General features: G+C 38.5%; 1 protein-coding gene across 1 annotated transcript in view; it reads right to left on the reverse strand.

Moving 5' to 3' along the window:
- EDIL3 (EGF like repeats and discoidin domains 3) overlaps nucleotides 1–21,028 on the reverse strand; it is a gene marked incomplete at both ends in the record, with an annotated part of 259,331 nt that overhangs the window by 150,836 nt on the left and 87,467 nt on the right. Inside the window, one exon of the mRNA XM_080637664.1 lies at nucleotides 14,669–14,698. Within this exon, the coding sequence (XP_080493790.1) occupies nucleotides 14,669–14,698 (30 nt within the window). The remainder of the gene's footprint in view (nucleotides 1–14,668; nucleotides 14,699–21,028) is intronic.

The raw sequence follows: 21,028 nt of genomic DNA on the forward strand, positions 1-21,028 counted from the left end.
TCACATTTACATTTAGATGTGGAGCTGCAGTGGTGGTGGCTTTGAGAATGTGACTGCACAGGCTTTCCCCAGCAACTTCCCTAGGCAAATCCAGGCAGGGAAATGCTACATCACATGCATCAACCAGGGCAAAACTTGGTTTTACTACAAGAAATTATGATCCAGAAGGAAATAACCCAGTTTGAAGCTCAGATTCTGAGGAAAAAAATAGAGTATGTTTGAGAACAAATTCTTTAAAGTAACTGTACTCCTGAGCCAGACAGCTCTCCCAGCATTAAAGTGAGTTTGAAGAATGGTACTATCAACCAGAAGCTGATCTGATTTAATATACAGTGTCTGTCTAGGTCAGTGTCATCCTCTCTTCTGTGGGACATGCATACCACCACACTGGAGAACTGGGGAGTGAACTGCATTGCTAGAAAACTTTATCATGCACCAACAGTAATTAGCGGAGGTCCTGAACCATGAGGGAGTTTTATATCCCTTATGCATTAGCTAACTAGACTCTTCTCACAGTCTATGTAAATATTAAGTTTCCAAGGGTATTGGAATTAAGATTGCGCAATACAGCAGAAAATAGATGTACACTACATGTCGTTCTTTAAGCTTAATAGTTGATATTCATGCTCTGAGGTTAAATAATATTTAGCTAAAAGACTTACCGTGAGAAAAAATTAAAATGCATTTTAAATGATGGTTAAACCAGCTAAACTGATGTTAGGGTTTAAAACAATATACAATAAAAAAGAATCTACTAAAGTGAATTAGTTGATGAGAATTAAGTGTTGTTATTTCAAGAAACAGTCTTAGAAGTTGCTGCATGCATGCAGAAATCTTCACATTGCTGGGCAGACTCAGTTAAGCCTTTGTTTGATATTTCTATGCCCCTAAAACAATTTATGTTCCCTTTATGATAAGAACTACACTGGGATTTCATCAGTAATGTTTCTTCAATGATACATTTTAAGGGGGGCTGCTTAGTCTTGGTCAATGTTAATGGCAGGCATTCTGCGGCTGTTCATTGAAATAGAAATGCCAAATCTTCCTTCAACATTTCTTCCCCTTTCAAGCTAGGATAGACTGAAAGATCTTTTCAACACCTCAGTAATACATCTACTCAGAAAGTCCAGCTAACTGATCTCTTACTGGCAAATAGTATTGACTGAAGCCAGAGACAAGACAGTTTGGGACAGCGGGGCTTTTTTATTTGTTATTAGGAAGAAGAATACTAAACAGTGTGATGCAGGAAGAAACTCATTTGGATGGGAACTGAGCATCAGATCAGAAGCTGATGAGACAGATTCATAATAAGAAAGACCAGATGGATGAAAACAACCCACCTCAGCTCTACTTTAAACCCTGGTCTTGGTCCTCCAAGGAACTTAATTGCATTAACAGATAATTCCATTATATGTCAGTTTTAATACTTCCTGGGCTTTGATGCACTCAAATCCACTGCAATGTAATGGTATTATGCACACTGATGATGTTGATTGATAAAATACTGCTGTTTCAGACATTAAGTACTCACTTGTCTGACTGCCTGTCCATTTCATTGATCAGCCAGTTCAATAAAATATGCTACCTGTATATACAAACTTTTCCTTGTTATAGTCTTTCTGCAACCTGTGTACCTATATCAGAAAACAATCCTCAGCATCAGATCTTCCCCTGATTATAAAATGGGTCACACAGGAACCTGAATTTAACAGAATTATCATATTGTCTCAATTCAGCCATGCTCTATGTTGCTTTACCACCTGCCAGAGAGCTGTCCTTGGCAATTCCTCCTTATTTGCTTTAGCAGCTATCCAACATGCTTAAGCTTAGGCACATCTGTGTGCTCTTTAAATGCCTGACATAATAGGATATGAATTACTGAAAAGGTAGGACAAGAATTCTGGTTGTAAAAATTAACACCTGTTTTTATTCTGCAAGATGGTAATCAGAGTAGATTTTGCTTCATTTCCTTGCTTTTTAAAACAAGAGCTATGGATAAAAAAATATATGTTTAGTTAAGAACAAGAGATATGAAGTCATAAGAAAAGTTACAAGAACAAAAATTGCACAAGGCATATGATTGAATCTATTATTAAAGGTTTTCCTTGGCTGTTTAGCATGTCTGCCAACTCGTGAAATTAGAGATTACGCTATACAGTCATTCCAACAGAATTATTAGAAAGGGATATTCCCCATTTATCCTGTTGTTAAACATTGTAACATGGGGAGCAATAACAATAACATATAGGAATTTTTTTCTTGGTTTTAGTCTTAAAATATTCTTTTTTGCTTCTCTTTCATCTCTTGCTCGTTGCTTCCAACAACCCTAGGACTGGACACTGCAAGGTATGAGCTTGCAATACTTAAAATTTTCCATTCCTTTGCAACCTGAATAATTTTTCTATTGTTTATTTATCTATTTCTTTTATTATATTCTCAAAGTAAGGCTTTTCTGGTACCCTTCCTCCGACATGATACTGTAGCACTACAATCGTATCAATGGGAGAGGGTACTTTCAGGATTCACATTGTTTAATTTTGCTCAGAATCTACAGATGTTGTGTTGAGGTAGTTAGCACCAAGAGTGTACAATTTCCACCTCAAAGATCACTAGATTTCAGGAAACCTCATTACAGCCACTCTTATTTATTTTATATAAATACAATTATATGCAGCCTAACCCCAGAAACTTGCATCAGTACAGTTATACATAGATGTAGCTTTCTGTAGGCTCAAAATCTTTGAAGCCTGAAACATTTAATGTGCTAAATATGTACCCTGAAAGGATATGAAGATTATAAACATATATTATATAAACAAATTATAAACATAACAAATCATCAGCTTTATTAAAGGCAAGGTCCTAAAAATCTGAGGGAGAAAATCATAAACATATGCATACTCATATATGCATACATAGCATGATACTGGGCTACAAAATTTCAAGATCCACTTCTGGGTCCTTCCTGTATAAACAGAAATAGCAATTTACGTAAACTCAGAGTTTCTTCCTAAGTGACATTAACCATGTGCAATGTTTCTGTATTTAGTAGAGAATAACTGCTGTCTGTGTTTTAAACATCTGATTTTCTGGGGTGACTTGTTTTCCACAGGTTTATGTTTCTTTTCTTTGACTGCAAAGATCAACCTCGGTTGGACTCCTGATGCAGCAACCAGGATGAGATTACATCTGCCTATACTGTCCAAAAAGACTGCTGTCCAAGAAGACTATTGTCCAAACAGTCTTGTCAAAATGTAGTGTCAAATGCACAACTGCCAACAGTGAGGATTTCAAATTCACATCTATGTAAGAAATGGCATCATAACGTGTACCACTCCCCTAAAACCCAGTCCTAATGAATATTATTTGGGTTAGAATGTCTATCATGGAAGGGTCTGATTCACTGTCCATGTAAATATACTTAGCATCTTTAAGAGCATGCTTACTTTATAGTCCTTAACTTTGCCATCATGCACTAGCCCATCTGCAAACAGGTCATTATTCAATACTTCTTTAGCGTACCAAATGAATGTGTAACTAAAACCCACTTAAATTTGCACTGAACAGAAAACGAGTAAAATTTCTTCCTCTGTACTTTTATGCTTTTATGGTCAATCCAATGCTTTAAAGATGGTTATAAGACAGTTTAAAAACAAAATGAGAACAAAATAACCCTCTTTGTGATGCTATTTTTGAACAGAGTCCTTTTCTTCAGGCTTGCTAAGCTGCTTCCATATCCTCAGCTAACCACTACACCTGTTTGTTTTGCTTTCATTAGTATTTGGCGGGTTTGACCCCTTTCCACACATCTAATACCTGTATGGTAATCTCTGACTGCTATAATCCTATTTAATTACAGTATCTCACCAAAGATGACCGTTTAGTTGGGTTTCTTTTTTATGCAAGCTTTCACTACCTGTTTCCACCTACCTCCCCTTCCCACTAAGAGCACACTTTCCACTCCATGGCAACTGAGATCATGAAGGAGAGCCAAATGAAGACAAACTATATCAGGGAAATTGCATCAGGGAAGAGGCTACTTCCAGCTGCAACAGCCACCTGATGCAGACCAGCACATATCTGTGCAGTTGCTAGCACAAGCATAAAGGAAAGCATGAGTAGGTTGGAAGAAGGAATCAGAAACAAATGGTCAGCGTGAAGGAAACAACTCTTCTAACAGCAGCCAACCCAACACAGGTCATCCCCACTGCAGACTTTCCCTCTGTATGCACATGTAGACACACCTGTTCTTGCCAATGTGCAATTCATTAATCTCATTTCTTTGCCTGTCAACTACCTTCTCCCTCAGCAATTTTTCAACTCCGTTTCATCACTTCTCAGATGCAGATCTGTCTGGTCTAATAGAAGAGGATTTTGTCATCTGTTCTCTACCACGCTTATCGTTTTGCCATACTTTCACCTATGCTTCTGCACGTCTTCAAAGTACAGATCTCAAAGAGCAGCAGAGTTGATCAAGATCTTTGGGGCAACAAGAACAAGTAGCTTGTTCTTCTTCATCTTGTTTGTTCTTGCTCCATCTTCAGAGGATGAAGCAATCTAACTGGAAGAGAGGAGACTGAGAAGAGATCTTAAGCAGAATTCTTCCCTGTGAGGATGGTGAGGCCCAGGCACAGGTTGCCCAGAGAAGCTGTGGCTGCCCCATCCCTGGCAGTGTTCAAGGCTAGGTTGGACAGGGCTTGGAGCAACCTGGTCTAGTGGAAGATGTCCCTGCCCATGGCATGGGATTGGAACTGGATGAGTTTTAAGTTTCCTTCCAATCCAAACCATTCTGTGATTCTATAATAATAATCTTTGACTGTTTTACTCACATCACTGTGTCTTAACTCTTAGTTCTGCTCTTTGTATCTGTCCAAGAAAGGTCTAGCCACCTGCAAAGCCTCTTGGGGAATACTGCTTCTCAGATAGAAAAGCACTTAAGTAAAGCTACCCTACAGATACAGACCTGGTACCAATACCATGCTGATAATGCTGCAGCCTGAGACAAAAGTGTTGTGTTTCCTTCCAGAGCAACATCTCCATCTGTTCTGCTCCCTGCTCTTCTTGCTACAGAGATGCATTGGTAGTTGCATTTGTAGTTGCTATGGTTGCTATTCAGTGGTATGCATTGCTGGTTTCCCTGTAGTAGACTTCTCAACTCTGTTAAATTAGTAGCTGCCTCTGCTAATTGACCATGAACTAAGACTGCTTCCTTGGCTGACTCTGTGGACTCTTCCATGGCAGTAATAAAAGGAACCTCTGACACTACACTATGAAATTGCATGTCCCAGCTCCAAAGTACTGGAGCAGAAAGGTTTCTCAGTAGCACAGCTTTCAGAATCAAAAGGGCAGCAGCAACACACCTTTTTTTCTTAACCTCTTTGTAAGAAACAGTGAAATAGTTTGAGCTGAGCTCAGCTTGAGGCAGATGCCTGGGTGGAAAACTTCTGTCTCAAAGTTCAAGTGAGAAAGTGATAAGCAGCCAAAAGAAAATGTTTGTGACATACAGCAATAGCTAGTTTAGGGGACAGTACAGAGTCAGAGAACAGTTTGGGTTGGAAAGGACCTCAAGATCACCTAGTCCCAAGCCCCTGCCATGGGCAGGGACACCTTCCACTAGACCAGGTTGCTTCAAGCCCCATTCAACCTGGCCTTGAACACTGCCAGGGATGAAGCAGTCACAACTTTGTGGGCAACCCATTCCAGTGCCTCACCGCTCTCACAGTAAAGAATTTCTTTCTTATATCTAACCTAAATCTCCTCTGTTTGAATCCATTTCCCCTTGTCTTACTGCTACAGTCCCTGGTGAAGAGTCTCTCTCTGGCATCACTGTAGGCCCTTGTATCTGTAGTCTGGGGTTAATTTTGCATACTGAGGGCAAAAATCACTCTTTAAAAATACGGACACTATGGAAAAATGCACATGTATGAGTTTCTCAGTTTCCAGAACTGCAGGCTAGTCTCAACCTCCTAGCACCCTTTTTGTCTAATCCTGAAAAGAAGTGAGTGATTTTGCCAAAATGAGTTATTTTTATGATATATGGACAAACATTCACTAAGGGATATGCTGAAGATACTAATTAATTTTTACTTCCTTTAGTCTTTGACCCAAGCAAGATTTCTGCTTTAAATATGGCAGCCTACTGTGATAGCCTTCAGTGCCAAATAGCATATACATGTATTTTTATTGCATAAACCTAATTTCCACCAGAATAGTTCAATATAACCTTCATATAATGTTCTGATATGGTCTATATTTTGCTTGGAATATATGGGAAAGCAATTAACAAGTTAGCTTCAGGAACTGAAAAACAAAATATGCATTTCAAGAAGAAAATGAAAAGGAATTGTTATAGATGCATAAACCAAGTTAAGCAAAAGAGTCAGTCCCTGCTATAAAACCTGGGGGAATGGCAAATCCTTTCCGTTAGGATAATATGGAAAGACACTTTTCCTCTTAGTAATATGTGAAACAGAATAGCTTTGTGTGCCACAGTAAAATTACTGTGCCCCAAAAGATAGCTGAAAGCATCCTGTCGCAAAACTACACCACTTTGGATGCTGCTGTACAGCAGACAGTAAATTGAAGACCTTGAGACTAGACCCAACACAGCTTTCAGGTTCTGAGGTTGACAGAGTAAGCAGATTAAATATCTCATGAATGCTTTGGAAAGTTTCATTTCAATAAGCTAGGGTTTTTTTGGTTTTTTCTTTCTGATACTCATCAAAGCAGCTACAATTTCACTTTTTTCAATCTGTAGAAGGCCAATAGGGCATTATTTTCAGGAAGAGATACCCTTTGAGAAATCCAATTTCATATCTACAATCAGTTAAGTATTCTTAAGGCAAACATAATACAGTTAGTATATAAGGATAATTCCTATGTAAATATTAATCATTGTACATGTACAGACTGTGCCACAAGGTTGTTGTAGGGATTACTTTTTACTAATGTCTTTGAAGAAGAAATTCCTGTTCTATATGGAGTCTCTTCAACAATTAATTTTCATTAAAACAATATTAAATTCAAACTGTAAAAGAGCTTTTATTTTCATGAAAGTCTATATTTTATATAGATGGAATACAAAGACATAAATTCCAGTTACCTAAAATACTCGGCTTAAAAAAACCCCATCAGTGACAAAGGCAAGAAATGGCTTCAGTTAAGGATGATATCAAACAGCACATATTTATTATTTCAGTCAAAGTCACATTGTGAAGGCAAGTGAACAAAGTGACAGGTTATGCTGTACTCTGTCTCATCATGTCTCAGAAGAATTATTCTTTGATATCTTTAGAAATGATTCCAGACTTCCTGAGGAAAGCAGATGGAGTACATAAAATCATGGGGAAACATTTTTGAAGATCCAAAGCTTCAAAAAGCAGGACATCCAACAGAAGTTGACAGCTCAATCTTTAGACCAATTTGCTACTTCCAAAAGTAGCTACTAAACCAAAAGCTACTCTACTCTGCCCTGGTGAGACCGCATCTGGAATATTGTGTCCAGTTCTGGGCCCCTCAGTTCAAGAAGGACAGGGACCTGCTGGAGAGAGTCCAGCGCAGGGCGACAAAGATGATTAAGGGCGTGGAGCATCTCCCTTATGAGGAAAGGCTGAGGGAGCTGGGTCTCTATAGTTTGGAGGAGACTGAGGGGTGACCTTATTAGTGTATATAAATATATAAAGGGGGAGTGTCATGAGGATGGAGCCAGGCTCTTCTCAATGGCAAACAATGAGAAGACAAGGGGTAATGGGTATAAACTGGAACACAAGAGGTTCCACTTAAACTTGAGAAGAAACTTCTTCTCACTGAGGGTGACAGAACACTGGAACAGGCTGCCCAGGGAGGTTGTGGAGTCTCCTTCTCTGGAGACATTCAAAACCCACCTGAACACATTCCTGTGTGACCTTATCTAGGTGTTCCTGCTCTGGCAGGGGGATTGGACTAGATGATCTTTTGAGGTCCCTTCCAATCTCTAACATACTGTGATACTGTGATACTGTGATACTGTGATACTTCCTCCTAGTTTAATAACCAGCTTCAGAAGACTCACGTCACATGTGTAGATGGGGCAAGAAACATGAAAACAAGTCTTCAAGACAGCTGCCCAGAGATTTTCCTAGCTTGCTTTCACAGGTTGCTTGAGATTCTGGTAAAACCACTTAACTGATCAGAAACTCAAAATAAATGAACATATAGGCAGAAATGCCTCAAAAGCGAGTGTTTAGATGTCTATGACAGCATAAGCTCATATGTATTTAACTGGAATGGAAAAAGAGATCTAGATCAATGCTTATCCAGAAGTAGGTTCCTTGTTGAAACTTTAAGGACCATTTGAAAAACTCCTTGGTTTAATTCTGGATAAAAAGCATGAAAAAATAAGCATGATTTGTTCTATATGAAATATGCTTAATGAGTTATAATTACAACTCATTCGACTAAAGCATTCTGAAAATGAAGTAACCCCCACGAAATACCATTTCTATAGAGAAATACTCACAGGGCATTTACTATTTCAGGATAACTCACCTTCAACCTAGTGGTTATAATGATGAGTAAAATTTTAGTAACTTCACCTCTGAGATTACTCACAGAAGGCATTGTTAGAGAAGCTAGACTCTATCTCAAAGAGCAGACTACGGGAAACAGTATTATTTTATCAGTTGAACAGAAAAAGAAATTCTAGTTTGATCCTGATCACAGGTCAATTAAAAGTTTATAATGTTCATAAAACATTCAAATTGTGTTTATGACCTTCATAAAATTAATGTATTAGCTGCAGCTTATTCTACCTGCTATTCTACCTATTGGCTAGGGATGCTAAAGATAACACAAAGGGATTCTACAGGTACATTGCAAATAAAAGACAGACTAGCGACAATGTGGGCCCTCTCCGGAAGCTATCAGGAGAACTGGCTACCCCGGGTTTGGAGAAGGCTGAGGTTCTTAATGACTTCTTTGCCTCAGTCTTCACTGGCAAATGCTCTGATCACACCACCCAAGTCTTGGAAGGCAGACACAGGGACTGTGAGAATGAAGACCTTGGGCCCACAGTAGGAGAGGATCTGGTTTGAGACCACCTTAAGAACCTGAACGTGCACAAGTCCATGGGACCTGATGAAATCCATCTGCGGGTCCTGAAGGAGCTGGCAAATGAAGTTGCTAAGCCACTGGCCATCATATTTGAAAAATCATGGCAGTCAGGTGAAGTTCCCGATGACTGGAAAAAGGGAAATATAACTCCCATTTTCAAGAAAGGGAAAATGGATGACCCAGGGAATTACAGACCAGTCAGTCTCACCTCTGTGCCTAGCAAAATCTTGGAGCAGATTCTCCTGGAAGACATGCTAAGGCACATGAAAAACAAGGAGGTGGTTGGTGACAGCCAGCATGGCATCACTAAGGGGAAGTCATGCCTGACCAATTTGGCAGCCTTCTATGATGGGGCATGGACAGTGGTAGAGCAGTTGATGTCATCCACCTGGACTTCTGCAAAGTGTTCGACACTGTCCCACATGACATCCTTGTCTCTACATTGGAGAGACATCAATTTGATAGGTGGACCACTCGGTGGATAAAGAAGTGGCTGGATGGCCGCATGCAAAGAGTTGTGGTCAACAGCTCAATGTCCAGCTGGAGACCAGTAACGAGTGGTGGCCCTCAGGGATCGGTGTTGGGACTGGTCTTGTTCAACATCTTTGTCGGTTACATGGACAATGGGATTGAGTGCGCCCTCAGCAAGTTTGCTGATGACACCAAGATGTGTGGTTCGGTTGATACGCCGGAGGGAAGGGATGCCATCCAGAGGGACCTTGACACGCTTGTGAGGTGGGCTGATGCCAACCTTAGGAAGTTTAACCATGCCAAGTGCAAGGTCCTACACCTGGGTCTGAGCAATCCCAGGCACAGCTACAGGTTGGGCAGAGAAGAGATTCAGAGCAGCCCTGCGGAGAAGGACTTGGGGGTGTTGGTCAATGAGAAAATGAACATGAGCTGACTTCAGTGTGCGCTCGCAGCCCAGAAAGCCAACCTTATCCTGGGCTGCATCAAAAGGAGCGTGACCAGCAGGTCGAAGGAGGTGATCCTGCCCCGCTACTCTGCTCTTGTGAGACCTCACTTGCGAGTATTGTGTGCAGTTCTGGTGTTCTCAACATAAAAAGGACATGGAACTCTTGGAACAAGTCCAGAGGAGGGCTACAAGCATGATCAGGAGACTGGAGCACCTCCCTCATGAAGATAGGCTGAGGAAGTTGGGGCTGTTGAGCCTGGAGAAGAGAAGGCTGCGTGGAGACCTCATAGCAGCCTTCCAGTATCTGAAGGGGGGCTACAAAGATGCTGTGGAGGGACTTTTCATTAGGGACTGTATTGACAGGACAAGGGGTAATGGGTTAAAACTTAAACGGGGGAAGTTTAGATTAGATATAAGGAAGAAGTTCTTTACTGTGAGGGTGGTGAGGCACTGGAATGGGTTGCCCAGGGGGGTTGTGAATGCTCCATCCTTGGCTGTGTTCAAGGCCAGGTTGGATGAGGCCTTGGGTGGCATGGTTTAGTGTGAGGTGTCCCTGCCCATGGCAGGGGGGTTGGAACTAGATGATCTTAAGGTCCTTTCCAACCCTAACTATTCTATGATTCTACCTCATATTCTTTAAAACATATTGTTTGGAAAATTACTACATTGCCCTCCAATTAATCTTCTCATCTCTCCCACCCTGTAAGTGTTACACTAAATGCAGTCTCTTATCTCAGAGTGTTTAGAAGACAATCATAAGGTACGTCTAATGATTTTGAATGCTAAGAGATGACTTGGGCCTTGCAGCTGAAAGTGTGTGCATACCTCCTTCCCAACACTACCAGATAAGCACTAGAATAAGGAGGTTATTTACACTCCACTAAGATAAATGTCACAAACTGGAGGAAGCCTGCTGCTTTTTTTGGAAAAGAGCAAAATCTGGTAGCTGATATAACTTGCTTTCTGCCTATGCAAGGCACATCCCACTGAAATTACTGTGAGAGGCTCTATTTAACTGCATGGGGCTTTGGATGCAGTTTCTATTTATTTCTCAGCACCTCTGCATCTCTCAAATGGCATGACTGTCTTCCCACTCTGAGGAAGAAGTATCTGATTTAAGCAGAACTCACAGCTTTGTGAATATCAATACAAGCTGAGAGAACAGTTGCATTGAAAGAATCCCATAAGAATGCACTAACCTGCTACTCTCAAAAAAAATCTGGTCACATCTTAAGGCAAAATCAATAGGAAGTATAAATTACAAAGCATCTGAAAAGACAGTACCACTGTTAAATTTTAAGATATAAATTAATATTAGGTAAAGAACAACTGCACTTTATTCAAAGATTTTCCTCTGGAAAGGCTAGAGCATTAGTATCTTTATAACAAAGGTTATAAAAATCACTTCATTTTTAAATGCACGCCCTTCATCACTAAATCCAAAACTTTTTTTTGTGCTTTTAATGCAACAGCCTGGTTTTGATTTCAACTCCCCCAGGAGCAAGGTAGGGCGCGTTATTGTTAAAATTTATATTGTGCTTCTGGGCTGCACTTTCACTGCACCTAATTTAAGTTCCAACCTAACGAACATGTGCTTAAACACATGCTCACAAAAACAATAGATGTACTATGCTCAGACTATTCAAATACTAACTAGGTACTTCACTGCTTTGCTGAGGAAGACACAAAATAAGCTATGTACACCTGTGCAGAAAATTACTGTTTCATTTTATGGAATTTCTAAGAAATGGTATCTGTACTTATATACAGATCATTTTGATCACAGTCACATTTCATGCAAATGTAGAGCTAGGTTATGCTCTATTAATACCCAGCAGAAGAAGATCGAAAGTTTGCTGCTTAAGGCAGAGACTAGAATTGTTTTCCCAAAGGTGGAAATTTTCATTTTAATAGCAAAAAAAACCCAAAAAACAAAAAAAAGTTCTGTGCCTGAAGAAGTTTAGTCAAATTAATTCCTGCAAAAACTTCAGATTAATCAAAATTGTTCCCAAGAAAATAATTGTTTCAAAAGTAATTCCCAAAGAATCTAATCATATGAAGTATCAATGTCCCAGAACCAAATAACAGAAAGTATTACTGCTACATTAATTCGCTTGCTTTTGTGGGTATTTAGTCATGTTTCCTTGTACCATAATTTCTGAGCATTTGAGATTTATCTGCATAAATATTTACAAATACATTTTTGGTCTCATATTCTAAATCTACCATGATGCATTTATGTCAAAGGCATTTGTTCATCTGTACAAATCAAAGAACAAAAATATTCTGGTGCTGTATGTTTTTGTATTTCTAGCTGTTGCTTTGTCTGTGTGGCAATATCTATCTATCTGCATTGCTGTATCAGTTGAACTCCCAAATATATATACTGACTGCAAACAGCATCCTTTCATGGAATAACTAAGATGAAAAGGTCACCAGTTATTCCATTAAGAGTTTCCTCACAGAAAGTTACACTGGTATAGCTACTGCTGCATAAATAATTGTGGCACATTTTCAGATACCAACAGACCCTGAAAAACTGAAATCCATGTCAGAAAAAGTAATGAAATGAGGTGCAGCTCATTCAATCAACCACAAATAAGTAAATTACTTGAGTTTGAAATATATCTGTTCATCTATTGGGGGAAAATATTTTTAAAAATACTGCTGTTAAAATATTTATGGATAATAGGTGAATTCAAGGAAAGGGTGAACATTTAGGAATATTCTGTGATGAAGCAATGCTCAAAAGACATTCATCATAAACTACAGCTGAACTTTACTAAATACAAGAATTATACTGAGAAGTAAAGTTGTGACACTAGGGAAGAGTCAAACAAAGCAGTCAGAAGTGACTAAACCAAATACATTTAAATTAATAGAAGAACAAACAAACAAACAATGTCATCTGGCACTCAAAAAGGCAAGGGCTTCTGAAGAACTGAATACAGAATCTGTAGGTTTTCATAAAACTACTGAACTTCAGTTGGTAACAGAAGTCTGAGGGTGAGCCCATGTGGTTGGCTTATAAATTCCACTTCCCCCCTTTTATACATTTTCAGCTGATGTATCTGGTTAGCTTGGCCAGCTCACAGTTACAAGCTTTCACAAAAAAGCCAATGATGTTCAAAATGCAAGGAGGAAGGCCACATTTTCATGAGATACTCCACTGGTTGGGACAGGAATGATGGTTTTACAATGCACAACCATAGCAAGATTGTCTTGAACATTATGGCAACGCATGCATATATGCCTCTAATCTCTACATAATTTGTATACTTAGACCAATTCCATAAAAGGAAAAAGGGGTGCTTTTTTACTTTCCTATGTAAAAAAAATATTCCTTTTGGAACCTGCATTTCTGTTGAACAGCTGCAATAGACTTCTTTAAAGCTATTTTCCATGAAAATTTAAAGACTGACAGATCTTTCAAGAAATGGATAGTTGAAGGCTAATGATTAATAATTATAATATATACTCCTCATAGGTGTGTTAGTATTCTACAGTTCTTTCCCAAACTCTTCTTTTCTCTGTTTCACAGTGTTTTTTCTCATCTTAGTCATGCTTTCTGCCTATTCTACTACTGTCTTCATGTTAAAAGCTCCCTTTTGCTTCTTTCTCTATTCAGTGACAGTCTTAGCCATTCTCTCTCCCTTACATTCTACTTTTGGCTTCATTCTCCATCCTTTCATTTGTTATTCTCCACTGTACCCTAATAATTTATATTGCTTGCAAGCTGTAGGTTGGTGCTGTAAACAGTGTTCAATCCTTCCTTGCTATCTTTCTTTCTTCATTTACTTTCCCTGCCTTTTCTCCTCTCATCCTCTGGAGGCCTTTACTTTTTTTAACAAGCCACTATAAAGTGACTCCCTATTTATCTGCTGTTTTAGCTCCCTCAGTTTACACAACTGAATGCCATTTCAAATATGTTAAGCCGTTTAGTGCCATTCTTCTTTGGTACATTGTCTTCTTTTTCTTAAATGCTCCCAAGCTAATGGATTGCCAATTAATTAGAAATAGTTAATCTTTGCAATAGAATAAACACTACACGTTAGTGTCTCCTGGGAAGCTCCTAAACTAATTTTTATGACTGTGTTGCTAACCATTCTCACTACTTGGCAGTCTGTCAATGGAAATAAAAGTTCAGTGAGCAGATATCCATGCCATAATTTGTAGAATGTTTTCTTTGAGGAGGATGTTTCTGCACCTGCTGCCCTTCTTTTCCTTCACTGCTGTTCTGAGGCTGCACAGTCTTTATGGGCACTAGTTCTGTGCGTCATGCTGATGGTTGAGCTTCACCAGCATAAAGGCAAATAAAGAACTAGCACAAACACATTTTTCTGAGATTCTGATTGGTTCTGTCCTAGTTTGTTGTGTGAACCTTGGTGTGCCAGCTTAACGAAGCAAGAAGCAAAAAGGATGGAACGTGGCAAAGAAGATTTCTTAACTACTAGTGGAATACTACTGTATTTCCTACTGACTCCAAATTGAGGGAAGAAAAGGCAATAGGAAGAGAAGCAGACAGAAGAGAAAAGAACCCATCACTGATACGGCTATTTAGTGTGTGTTACACAAAATAAACCTGGTTAAAATGGTCTTTAAAAAGGGTAGTTCTCAAGAAACGGCTACCATGATGCATATGTAATCACAAATTATTCATACCTGCTGAAGTTGGTTCCTCTTCAATGGAGGCTGTGAAAAAAGGTGGTGGGGATAGGGTGAAGGTGGGGATAGGAAAAGGAAAGGGACGAGAAAGGAGAGAGAGAGAAATACAGATGAAGAAATCTATACAGTCATTGTTATTTACATTCTCTTAATACACAAGCAATAAGACATCATGAAAAACTTCATATCATTTGATGAACTTGAGTAACAGATGCTTCACCTTAGTGGAGAACTAAGCTAAAATGAGTTAGGATCTTCACTTGCATTTGTAATATTACATTCTTAACCTTTCTTTCTAATTAACTAGTAGGATAGCGCCAATAATACAATAACAGTGATCAACAGAGGAGTTTCAGACAACTTCCCTGCAGTCAAATTCACAGCCAGAACTATCTGTTGTAGTATTACACAGGAGCTGTTCTGAAGGTAAAGCCTGCTGGACCCCATTATTTGGTTAAATAATGAAGGCTGCTCTCTGATGACACAACTAAGCCCGCTGCTGATTAGCAATTAACGAGACGCACAGTGCACACTTTTTTTTTCCCCTCTCTCCATCCTCTACCCCTTCTGTTCCCTTCAGTTTCTTCACAACTTGGTGCTGGCAGTAATGAATGAACAATCCTGAAATTAAGTAGTAAAGGAGAAAATGCAGTTTGGGGGTTTGGTTTTGGGTAGGATTGGGTTGGGGGCAGCTGCCCATTGAACTTTTTATTCCAGATATTTATTGTCTGAGGAAAGCAATAAAAATCTTTATCTTTATCCTAGAACCTTTCTCTTTTGGTGATAGATAACCATTAAATCACCTTTAGCTAACATCAGAAAGCACCTCTCACTGTAGACAATCTATTACCTGTGCATTCAAAAGAAAGAAACAGATGTACACATCGTAAAACTGTATTTTAAAGGCACACCAGTGATTTAGTTTGTTTTCTCCTTCCAGTCAATATGTTTTATATACATACGCATCATAAAAATGGTCTTCCCACAGTCTTGCAAAGTTTTCAACGAAAGAAAACGCAGCTATGAAGCGTTTCTCACCTGGATACTGTGAAAGCACCTAGAAGTCTTTGAAGACTCTCCATAAATGTGATGTAGAGACCCTCTTAAGATATTAAACACACATATCCATACTTTTATTTTTTCTCTTTTCAAGGGTTTCTTCCACCAGCTGAAATTGAAGCTCCTGTTTGACTTCTTGCAGAATCAGTTCCATACAATCAACAGTCCTAACAGCCACAGCAAACGCAGTAACTTCATGCTTGCCGTGGCTGTTAAGCAATGATGGCTTCAGAGCTTGCACTTGGCATGGATAAAGATTTCAAACATTTTCTCAAAGATCAGTGCTTGGTGAGTTGACTTCTTTGCCCTAACTATCACTCCATGCATTATGCTGGGAGAAATTAAGGAAGCAAAAGGATGTTCTTTCTTCTTTTTAGTGAAAGTTTGTCAGATACCAACCGCATTTGAGACCATGTACAGACCTTGATTAACTCAGTACAATATTCTATATGCAACTGTATGTGACAATTAACATCGACACATCAGTTATTCCTAATTGTAGAGTAGTATGGTGTCCTTCTGGGGGGGTGTCAGATCCAATCAATAGAAAATAATGAATTACTGTTTGACGTATCAGACAAGCATCTTGTCTCTAACTAAAGTTTCCTGAGGCAAATAGGTAATTTTTATTTATATAACCTCTTAACTTCGTGTTCAGATAAACACTTAAGAAGGCTACATTATGACATGAATTGTCTAAAATGGCCTAAACAAGGTAATTAACAGGCTAAACCTTCTCTTTTGTAACTCCTCATTTAGTGTCTAGATGTGCATTATGAACCTAGATTGATCAATTTTGAGGTGAATATACATACAGATCACATCAAGCTTTTAGTTCACAATAACATGTTCTTGTACTGTATAAATACCAGATTTAAGTAAAATGTGTTTGAAACAGGACAGAATTTCAAGGCATTGAAGGAAAGAAGGGAAAATACCATCCTATTTTTTTTAAATTTAACTAATCAGATCCATCATTAGTTCAATAACAACATGGCAGCTAATTCCACAAAAAAGAAACTGAGTATTTAAATCTTAAGAACAGTATCAGAAGTAAACAAATGATAAAAAATTAAGCATGCTGTAGTTTCTCAAAGTACCAGTAACAGAGAGAACTACGCCAACAGAACATGGAAGTTAGTTAGAAGAGTCATTAAATTTTACAAATGCCCAAAATCTCTATTAACTGCCAAGCTCAAATGCTCCTTGCTGCTTAAGCAACAGATAATTAAAGTACTACTGACTGTACATTGAGATTGTCCAATTATACAAAGAATATTCATTCCAAGAACAGGTTTGGGTTTTTTTTCGGACTGCCATTTGAATAATAGTCTTAATTATTGGAGTGAATACCAGCATCAGCAATTTACAACTGGATCATGTCATCACTCTGATGATGGTTGTTCCAGTGGGACCGCTCTGCACTTAGGATACACATCTAAATAAAAGAGGATACCTGAAGCTCTGCTGAAATAAATCATTCAAGTTGCAAGACAGCTATGTCAATAATGTTAGTTTTATGTTTATCTAATTAATTTTGACTATTCAATTGCTGATTTAGGCTCTTTCAGGAATAGACTATGTTAATTTTTTGTCTGAGTTACAGTCAGTGAGAACTGCTTTTGTAAAATGCAAAAGACCTAGTTCTACTTGTCAATACTCTATTTCTTAACCCTAGACAGAAATTAAAGATTCATATTAAAAATAAATATTAAAATTAAATTATAAATCTGTTTGTACTTTATGCAATTTTTTTAAAAAGATCAAATGATCCTACATGTGCCAGGTCTTCTTTCATCCACCATAGCTTGATAAACCATGTTTAAAAATAAAGTCTTCCCTAAGCAACTGAATACACAAAGTATAAATTATCTTTGCTTTATCATAGTGGCTCAAATGCAATGTCAGCACTCTGCTTTCCACTTATTAAGCAAGTGCACACCAAAGATTTCTTACACATTTTTTCTCCATCAGCAGTGATTTAAAACTTGAAGTTATTTTAAAAAGCTATTTATACAGTGACTCATCTCCATAGCAATTATCTGTAATTCACTCTTTACTTATTTCAGAGGGGTCAAGAGGGTATAAACTGAAATTGCCTTTCTCAACTGAGCTAGCACAAGCTGGTGACTCACCACACTGGGTGGTGGTTTACCATCAGCCTGACTTTCTCATTCTGATTCCAGAGTGGTGAGACTTGCACAGAGGAGCCAGGTATTTGACAAAAAAGCCTCCCAAACAGTCACGAACATCCCCAAGTCATGATCTGATAACAGTACTGCATGACCTTAAACTGTAAACTACTCTGCAGCTTTAAAGCATTTTCAAAATGTTTTTCTACCCCTTCTAATGCATCATTGACAAAATATAAGAAGACGTATGGCAGCACAAACATTAGTTTTTATCTTCTTAGAGAATACCTGATATTCACGTGATAAAACTTAATCATGTTTTCCTTGGAAGTGAATAATGCTGTGTGACACTAGTGGTGAAAAAAAAACCCAAGACATAGGCAGTTTTGGAAACCATATTCCAGGATACATATTGTCCAACATATATTAGCTTAAGAGAGAGAATGCAAGTCAATGCTTGGATAGCATGTGAATACCTATGCCAGATCTGTGATCATTTCTGTTACAATGGTAGAAGACTTAAAAGGTCTGGGAAAATTCTGACCTTTGAAGTGTAGGTAACTTGAGGGAGGCAGACTCAGTGGAACATTAGTTTCGTGTTTATATTAAGGCATGTGTTACTTTCATATTAACGTGAAAGACATTTTCCTTAACATTCAAATAAAATGTAAGACTCTTTTATAAGGAATAAACTTGAATATATGGCATTATCTCTAATGAAAAAGCTATGCAAGAGCTCTATAAAATCATCCAAATGAACCACTTGCAAACAGTAGGATCCACGAGCAGAAAACATTTTTCTGAATGTAAGGTCAAAAATAAATTATATTCTGCTCACCATCAAATCTCAGGATCTCAGAGGACCCGCATGCTACAAAGACTGATTTCCCAAAAACTCAGCATCAGTCATTAAGAATGTGATTTAAATGCTACAGAACTTTAATTGAAAATATGTGCTTAGAATGTCTGTCTTTTCACCTGCTACCCATTCTATAGAATTCAGTTCATTTTTCAATAAACTGGCTCAGTCTGTGGTTCTCAGCATGGCCCTTTGCTCAGTATTGCCATGCCTTATGAGGCAACTCACCACCAAGCGGAGGGCTGAATCAAACCTTGTTTCCACCAAAGACCCCCTTGCATTCAACCCTGCCCTGTCCCATTCTGTCAGGTTAAATGTGCTAAAGTCACCTCCAAGCCACAGCTCAGCTGATTAATAGTGTGTCACCAACTCCTAACAATTAACTCAACCAGTCGCAACAACTGGTATGAACTATTATTGTCCCTAGCTATAAAGAGGAGGAACAAACCCCAAGAAAAACAGATTGTTCTCAAGATGCATGAATCTGATGAATCTGGAAAACGCACTTTTTATGCCAGTTGGTCAAAGATACATCTATCAGGGTGAGTTAGAAATTTTTATCTTGCAGTTCTACAGTAAGGTCAGGTTGTTCTGTTAGTGTGTTTAATTTTAACTGTAGTACTCGGATACCAGCACATCCCTCACCATTCACAGGCCCCTGGGAATAGCAGTGCCTCCTTCTAGCTTCAGCTAGAGTTGTGTTTGCAGCCAGAACTGAAAAAATAAATTACAAAATATGAAAAACAAAAAAAAGAAGAAAGACACCAGGCAACTCACTAGTGCATGTCACAGATAACTCACTGTGAACTGATAAAACTCTGCTTGGATGACAGATGTTAAATAGAAAACAAAGTCATTAATTAAGAAACCCTAGAAATAGCCTGTGCCACTCCTCATAGGTTTATATTCACTTAAAAATTTAAAGCCTATAAAAAACTTACTTTTTCTTCCTTTCATTATTTTATTTTAATAAAAAAAATTCTAACCAAAAATCAGTATCAGAGCAAAATTTCAGGTATTATCAAAGTCCAGAATGCTAGTGTCTTAAAATGACAATGTTAGAAATGCCAACAAATGTGGCTAATTAATTTAATTAATTCTCACTAGTCTTCCTTTTTTTTTTTTTTTTTCTCCCTAAGTATCAGAACTGATGCTGAATGATAATATGTTTAAACATGAAATAAAAGATTTACTTAGGTAAAATTACACATTTTGCAGAAGACAAGATTAGATAACTATTTTTGCAATTAGTGTCTTCACATTTACAACTCTCTAGAACAAGGCAGTCAGTGGAGTGCCCATCAAGCCTAGTATTTGGCAGGATGTTCTTCTTAAGAAAAACAATGCAAAAAGATTTAGTTTTAAAACAATTATTCAGTTTTTAGTCTGCTGCTGTTCTTGCCAAAGTTTCCAGTGCTGCCAAAGGCACAGCAGTACTTTAAGCTGTAATTCTGAAACCAGGAGTAGTCTGTCATGACTTGAAATATCACACAGTTTTACTTGCTGCCATGTGCAGTTTTGAGAAGATGTGTATGTTCCAAAACAGCAGAGAATGTAATCAGAAAATATCCTAGTGCTTTTTTGTACCAAACCAAGTGCACTCAAACAGCTAAGTGACTAAGACCATAGTGCTGGTTTTGAAGTTGAACAGGAGGCTGGGTTAGCTCTCCCACTGCAGATGTGTAGCCAGTACTCGATCCAGGACAAATCAAAGGTACCTGGGTGCCATGCCAGGTATACCATTCCTTTGTATTATGAGCAGAAAATGTGTTCCATCTCAACTCGCAGATGCTGGAGGCTGACTGAGTGGGTAGTTTGACCTGCTTTTGAAGAATAGTTCGCTCAAAACTGGGAAAATCCTGGCACTTGCTCTCTGTGCAAGGGTGGAGAGAGGAAGGCTTTCTCTAAGGTACAAAAATTCAGGCTGAAACAAAGTGGGACTGAGATAAGGCTGAACACAGTCTGCGCTTCACCAGCTTTTTTGCCAGAAATAAGAAGCTAAAATTACTACCATGCTTCTTAGAAATATCCAATATCCAACATCCAATAGAATAAGGAGAGATTGAAAAAACAATAAAACTTGCTCAAAACAGAGCAGAAAACAGCAATTAAGACAAATAAACCCCAGCTCTAAATGGTCCAGTAACAGCAGATGTCAACTTCAATTAATTAATTTTCTGCAATGCCATTGTGTATTTTCTTACCCCAGACTAACCTGTGGGGTCTCACCTAGTCTGCTGTCAGCAAAGTACACCCGGATTGACCAGCATGCCTTACTGAAATACATAGTAGGAAGTTCAATGAACA

Source organism: Psittacula echo (assembly GCF_963264785.1).
Source record: "Psittacula echo genome assembly, chromosome: Z".
NCBI classification, from domain to species: domain Eukaryota; kingdom Metazoa; phylum Chordata; class Aves; order Psittaciformes; family Psittacidae; genus Psittacula; species Psittacula echo.